At 38.2% G+C, this 8,133-nt stretch overlaps 1 protein-coding gene across 1 annotated transcript in view; it reads left to right on the forward strand.

The window, feature by feature from the left end:
- Positions 1–276, forward strand: part of LOC143036324 (serine/threonine-protein kinase chk-1-like) — a 1,044-nt gene extending 768 nt beyond the window's left edge. Inside the window, exon 1 of the mRNA XM_076203571.1 lies at positions 1–276. This exon is cut by the window's left edge and continues 768 nt beyond it. Within this exon, the coding sequence (XP_076059686.1) occupies positions 1–276 (276 nt within the window).
- The last annotated feature ends 7,857 nt before the right edge of the window (positions 277–8,133 follow it).

An 8,133-nucleotide genomic window follows, 5' to 3' on the forward strand; every position in this document is an offset into this window, starting at 1 on the left:
ATGGGAGAGCAGGCCGATATCTGGTCCTGCGGGATCATCTTGTTCAAACTCCTGACTACACGATGTCCTTGGGGAAGAGCCGTCGGGGGAAACTCGAACTACGTGATTTGGTCCTCCTCAGTCATGTTCAAGGTGACTTCTGAAATGCGAGAAGAGCGACTATGGGAATCACTCTCCGAGGAAGCCTTTACTCTTATCGAAAAAATCCTCAATCCAACTCCAAAGGAACGAGCTACACTTACAAGCATCGAGGAAAATGCCTGGACTCAAGGCTGATGCAAGAAAAATAACTTATAAATAACTTAAGGAATTTCTTACACTAAATCATAAACAGAAGATTAATTTTTACGAAACTAATGCCTAAAGCATCTGGCGAAACATTTCTACTCTAATGGGATATTTCCCTCAGCTGAATAAAATCGTCTGGCGACAGCCGAAAATACATATAAAAAACGATCCCATCCATTAGCACTTCCAGTCTTTTTATCGTGATTATCAGTACCATTATCATCCTTTTTCTTGAGGGACTATTTTTTTCCTTACCATTCCTGGAAGCCATTACACGTATTCTCTGTCTTGTTTTCGTCTTCCATCTTCCTTTGCCCTTCGTCTATTTTGTACAATACACGGTTAATTCCATTTTTTATCTATTCATTTATTTATTCTATTTACTACAATTATTACCTTTGACTCTCGTCCGTAGGAGTATCCCTCCTAACCCAAAAAGTCCCTAGAATATAAACTGCATAGAACTAATCTGTTCTTACCCGACGAGCCGTGTGACGGGACCCAGTGATGACCCTTCATCCACAAGGTCCTGAGGCGGGAGGAACAACGAATGTTGAATTGAATTGAATTTAATTCTATTCGGATACAATCATACATACAATAAGTACAATACATACAAGACTCAATATTATACACAGTATATATAATTGTACATCCGAGGATGTCACAGAAAGTCAAAAGACTTATTTCCACTGTGGTCCTCATATTACAATTAGGAAAGGATTATCATAGAAAAGCTAGGTTATACGAAGTGTAAATTAGGATTATAAGAAGTGTAAATTAAACATATAAACTATTTTCTTCAGAGAGAACAGTGTCTAAAAGATAACATTTAACTGATTTTTTAAAACTACTTTTAGATACAATTGATTGAATGTTGGTCGGTAAAGAGTTCCAAGCAATAGCACCAGTGTATTTGAAAGTACTTTTCCCTAACGAACTATTAAACCTAGGTACAATGACAGATGACCTACTAGAACGAGTTCTCAGGGAACGAGCATTTCTGACAAGTGTAAACGTATCTGACAAATAACTGGGACAAGAGTCGTTCACAATTTGGTGAACATGATTAAGCTTTAACTGAGCAACACGTTTCTCAACAGGTAACCAATTTAACAGTTTAAAATGCGTATAATCTAGATGAGTACGTGGATGAATTTTCAAAACGGTCCTGATTAGTTTGTTTTGACATATTTGAAGATTACTCTTAGATTTTTTAGATAGGTTGCTATACCAGGAAGAACAAGCATAGTCAATATGACACTGAACCAGGGCTGAAGCTAGTGACTTCATTGTCTCTACATCTAGGTATTTTTGTATTCTTGCCAAAAAATTTGTTCTGGAGCTGACCCTTTTAATTATTTTTTGTGCCATAACTTCTCCCGACACATTTTGATCAATTTCTGTTCCAAGATATTTGACAACAGACCTAGGTTGAATACTAGTATCATTACATTGGATATTGAAGTTGGGAGCATTTTTGAGTTTTTGATTGGAGCCATAGAGAACGGATTCTGTTTTACCTAGATGTAGAGACAATTTGTTATCCAACAACCACTTGCTGACATTCAATAACTCTTCACTGAGAAACACTGAAAGATTATTTCAGCTCCCCAGCTGGTTCAATGCCTTGGCAAAATGATAAAATATAAGTAGACAAACAAACTTGTGTAGGAATATTTGTTGAGTGAGCTAAGGAGATGCATTTCCGCAGTGGATAATAGGTTGTTATTATACATATGGAATTTCTTTCTTCGGTTAATAATGTGTATTTTTTTCTCTCAGTACCTTGGCAATATGATAAGTATGCAAACATTATCACTGTAGTGCAGCGAAGTCAGGTCATACAGCTCTGGTTTACCTTTTGACTAATTATGTTAGCATTTCATCTAAATCCACAAAATTAAAGTAAGTTTTGTAGGTTATATTTTATTCAGTTGGTGCTTATGAATATCCTCGCTGTACGCATTGTCATTGTATCAGTGATAGATAAAAAGAAAATGTATTTTTATAATTTGCTAACTTTCTCATGATCCCATTGTGGTGTTTCCTTTGGATTATCCATGGTTTGGTAGGAAAGAAGGTAACACTACTTGCTTATATGAAGGCTGAATCTCGACTGGAGTGGAGCAGGACCGTGGCAACTGAGTTCACACCGGCGCTCACGGTCCAGTCACGCTCCGGTCTCGCTCCAGTAAAGATATATTTTGACGGAACCGTGACCGGAGCGAAACCGGAGCGAGACTGGAGCGAGAGCGCCAGTGTGAATGCTTCCATTGAAATTAATGAGACAATATTGGACCGGACCGAGAGCGGAGCGGGAGTGGAGCGCGACCGGACCGACAGAGTGAATCAACCCTAAGGGTTATCACACGAGGCTTCCGCGGGCTTTACCAGCGCCGTCATATACAGCAAAGCTAAATGATGAACTAAGAGATTGTAAAACTATACGAATGTTAGACATACTGTTGAAATGTTCTTAGAGAATTCGAAATTTCTGCAAGCGAAGTCATATTATAGTTATTCAAATGGAGATTGGAGGTAGGATGCGGGAGGAGAAACAGCCCAGTGTAATAATCCCTGAAGAAGTGATGCACAAAGACGAGGAAACGCGCATGCGCTCAATTTAGGGTCATTTAGGTATTTATACTTTATTTCCTTTATGTAAATGGCGTTTGTTTGATCCAAGTTTGTAACGACCTTGAGATGATCCCCTAAAGTGAGAGAATATAGACAATTCGCTGAATTTTCGCTTCGCAAAACATGTATTGGAGGTATGGGGGATTGAAGACCAAAGGCGTTAACTTTACCGCCTCCATTTTACATTAAACTTTTCCTTCCCTTGACACCCTGCGACCCTGTTCTCCCCTTTTTCACTTGTTAGAAAAATCCCGTTACATGTAGTGCTTTGATTAGGCCACCCCTCTTATGAGGGGGAAACGCCCTTTTGTACATATATATGTATATACATGTAGTCTTTCTTTGATCACAAGTATCTTCACCTTAACACTTCGAACTTCCAGTAAATGCACAATGAAGCTCTTGTTACTGCTTATTAGTTCTGTGCTCGACTACACTTTTCTGTTGTAAGATTGGATTCGTCTTTTAATCTTAATCTAATTCTCTCCCCTAAGAAATTCTTCCCCGTCGCATTTAACACAACCGCCTTATCATCTCATTAGGTCAAGTGTTTTTATCTTGTATTTGTTTAATCTATATCCTGGAAAACACATTTTCCCTACGTGACTCCTTCGTTCCACCTATCGGTAGTCATGCTTGTTTTTTTTGTTTTTTTTTGCAATAAGCTTGTCTAGCCTACACTCGAAGCAATTGCTATTTGCATAAAAACGTTTTGCTCTCTCGGAATCATCTCTCTCTCTCTCTCTCTCTCTCTCTCTCTCTCTCTCTCTCATCCTCTCTCACCGTCTCCCTCCCTCTCACTCTCCCACTTACATTATTTGCATTCCTCAGACCTGCCCACTGATCTATATAACACCTGGATAGCGTATACGGGCCGTGGGCTGCCCCAGGAGTGAGGCCGGCAGGCGGGACATGGCCGCCATAATGGAAGTACCAAAACAGCTAGTGTGAACCGCTCCGCCGGTCATTATAACACCATTTTTAGATCAGTGTCATGGGAGCTGTCGTGTTACTCTCGTGGCCTGTGATCCAAGCATGATTGGGTATATAATGGCCACACAATTCGTCGCTGCTGGGCCCTCCATATACATACATACATACATACGTACGTACATATATATACAAGGTGTATATCAAAATAGCATCATCACAATAAAACAATATATTGATATTTATTACCTCTAGCAGAAATAACCATTTATATACATAAACTTGTGCATGTATATGGATGAGTTGGCACTGACAAATTATAATTCCAGTATATATTATAACTTCAAGGGAATGTTACACAGACAACAAATGGGATAATGATATATAGTCAAAATATTATAGGGATAATAATAGATCTATACTAGCATTTAACGGAATAAATATCCCTATAACATTTGATTACTGTACTGCTTATCGTTATTGGTCCTTGAATAAAACAAGTTTTGATAACTCCTTCCTCACTTTGACACCGGTTACTTTTTGAGAATATAATTTGGAGATATGATGGAGCCTGATTTTGCAGAAGCACGTGACGATACACTTGATCAAATTGACGATGTGGTTAGAATCCGGGGTTGTGTCGAACATGTGGAAAGATAGAGAAATTGTCATATCTATGATCTAAATTGTTTCAAATAGTAAAATATCGCATTAAAGTGGTGAACATGTAAGGGGCCATTCAAAGAGTATGTAACGCTGGGGGGGGGTGCATGGTAGATGCGATGCGTTACGAGGATGTGGGGGTGTTTTCAACAGCGCTACGCAACGCTAATAATGGTTATTTATATTCATTTATTAATTTATGTCATAAATTATGCACTGAAATAGCATATCCTTAACAGATCGAGCAATAAATATCGAGCAAAAAAATCCAAAAACATCATACCATGTTTCATTCTTTGATGCAATCGTAAACAATTTCACACAGGACAAATAAAAATGAGTATGTTTTGGTGAGAAGTCAAGGGGGAGGGGTGTTTGGCGGATCTGGCCAACACTTGAGTGGGGTGCCGAGTTGTAATTAGTTGTAATCAGTGTTATGTAATACAGGGAGATGTAACACCCAGTGTTACGCAATGTTACATGAGGTGGGGGGTGTCGAATTTCACCAGAAAAAAACGTTACATAATTTTTGAACGGGCCCCGAATAGTAATTCAGCCCATCTAATATGAATTCCTCACACTTCACAATATAGAAAAAGCCTACACATGTAATCAGGAAGAACAACTGGTTCTATACAGCTACACAGCTCTGGACAGCGTTTGAGCCTTATAAGATATTTTTAAATGATAAATATCTATCCTGCTATTGCCACGATTACATTCGTGACAAATGGGTTGCTGCTAGATCTCTATTTCTTACGATGATAAATACAAAGCATTAACATGACAACACTTAACAAAACAGTTGGTGGGCAACATTTTATGGCTCCTGATGGCCGCATCATTTGTTGATGGGTATCGGGATGTTTTGGGTAATAAAACTTTAATTTACTTACGAGTGGAAGGACTGCTCACATCCACCTTTTCTCCGGTTGGTGCAGTTGAATGCAGCACAAGTTGGCATTGTAAAATGATCGTTGAATATGTATATGGGAGCGAAAGCTGCCGAGAACTGTAATTGTATCAGATCAGTGATCGCGTGGCGCGACTTTGTTTTGGTACTAACATCATGGCTGCCGCGCGACCTCATAATCTCGACAGCGATCCGTGATCCAGTTATATCTAGATCAGTGGACCTCCCCGTCCCGTTTCCGAAATTTTCATTTCTTTGTATTTTTCTCTAAGAAGGTTACATAACTTTACAGATGGGATAATGGACATCGACCTACCTATATATGTAGTGTAGGTTTTATTGTCTCTTACAAGGGTGCGTGATAGCCCTATGGTGGGGCGGGGATAAGAAAGGCGCCCCTAAGTTCCACTGAATGTTGTAGGAGGTCGCTCAAGCGGATTGAGTGGCTACACTAGAAACCTTTAAGTTATGGGTACAAAATTTTCATTTTTTTTTTAATCCTTAAATTATTGTTGCATATGAAAGGTAATTTTATTAGAAACAAATTTTTTGAAATAGCTTCAAAAATAAGGGAGATATTATTTTTTAAATTATTTTTTAATTCCGCATTTTTGGCTAGACTTTACCATAACAAAATGTTAGATTTAAGGGTGGTAATTTGAAAAGATTTTGGTAAAGAATACACACAAACTCCAAGCCACTGCTCCAATTTTATTGAAATTTTGAATACTTGGGTTTTATGGATCAACAAATTACATGAGCATGTTAAAAACAATGTGTGACATCTCCATCATACCATATTTGCCTTTTCATGGCACCTATTAAGTTGTCAATTTTCAGATTATCATCAATAAAATCCAAACCTGGCCCAACTGACATGCAACTTGGCATGTGAAGGTTTTATGGGTCAACAAAACACCTGAGCATGTCATTAACATTGCAGGACCTTCTTCTTATACCATTCTTACTAACATCTATCATGTTGCCATGGCAACTGTTGTCAATTTAGAAATAATCAATAAAATCCAAACCATTGGCCCAATTGGCATGTGAAGGTTTTATGGGTCAACAAATCACCTGAGCATGTCATTAACATTGAAGGACCTTCTTCTTATACCATTCCTACTAACATCTATCATGTTGCCTTGGCAACTGTTGTCAATTGAGAAATAATCAATAAAATCCAAACCACTGGCCCAACTGACACGCAACTTGACATATAAAGGTTTTATGGGTCAACAAATCACCTGAGCATGTCATTAACATTGCAGGACCTTCTTCTTATACCATTCTTACTAACACCTATCATGTTGCCATGGCAACTGTTGTCAATTTAGAAATAATCAATAAAATCCAAACCGCTGGCCCATGTGAAGGTTTTTTGGGTCAACAAATCTCCTGAGCATGTCAAAAACAATGCATGACCTTCCTTTTATACTGTTCTTACTAATACCTGTCATGTTGCCATGGCAACTGTTGTCAATTGAGAAATAATCAATAAAATCCAAACCGCTGGCCCAACTGACATGCAACTTGACATGTGAAGGTTTTTTGGGTCAACAAATCTCCTGAGCATGTCAAAAACAAGGCATAACCTTCATTTTATACTGTTCTTACTAACACCTATCATGTTGCCGTGGCAACTGTTGTCAATTTAGAAATAATAAATAAAATCCAAACCGCTGGCCCAACTGACATGCAACTTGACATGTGAAGGTTTTTTGGGTCAACAAATCTCCTGAGCATGTCAAAAACAAGGTATAACCTTCCTTTTATACTGTTCTTACTAACACTTATCATGTTGCCGTGGCAACTGTTGTCAATTTAGAAATAATAAAATCCAAACCGCTGGCCCAACTGACATGCAACTTGGCATGTGATGGTTTTATGGGTCAACAAATCACCTGAGCATATCAAAAACAATGCAGGACCTTCCTTTTATACTGTTCTTACTAACATCTATCATGTTGCCGTGGCAACTGTTGTCAATTTAGAAATAATAAATAAAATCCAAACCGCTGGCCCAACTGACATGCAACTTGGCATGTGAAGGTTTTATGGGTCAACAAATCACCTGAGCATATAAAAACAATGCAGGGCCTTTCTTTTATACTGTTCTTACTAACATCTATCATGTTGCCATGATAACTGTTGTCAATTTGAAATAATCAATAAAATCCAAACCACTGGCCCAACTGACATGCAACTTGGCATGTGAAGGTTTTATGGGTCAACAAATCACCTGAGCATATCAAAAACAATGCAGGACCTTTCTTTTATACTGTTCTTACTAACATCTATCATGTTGCCGTGGCGACTGTTGTCAATTTAGAAATAATCAATAAAATCCAAAACGCTGGCCCAACTGACATGCAACTTGACATGTGAAGGTTTTATGGGTCAACAAATCACCTGAGCATATCAAAAGGAATGCAGGACCTTCCTCTTACACCGTTCTTACCAACACCTATCACGTTGCCATGGCAACGATATGTCGAGTAGGCATCTAAGCTTCAAGATTCTTAAATTGCACAGCTGCGCTATTACGAACGATTTCAAAGTTGCTCATATACGGTAGAATAGAGGCTAATAAACAACATTATTAAATTAAATATTATATATTTTAGTTTGTTGCCTTTAGATTTTTACTCGGAAAACTAATTTACCAAGGCTAATATAAAAAATTGCGTTGAAATCGG

This window comes from Oratosquilla oratoria, chromosome 20 (genome assembly GCF_046742065.1).
Source record: "Oratosquilla oratoria isolate Oo_2021 chromosome 20, ASM4674206v1, whole genome shotgun sequence".
NCBI lineage: Eukaryota > Metazoa > Arthropoda > Malacostraca > Stomatopoda > Squillidae > Oratosquilla > Oratosquilla oratoria.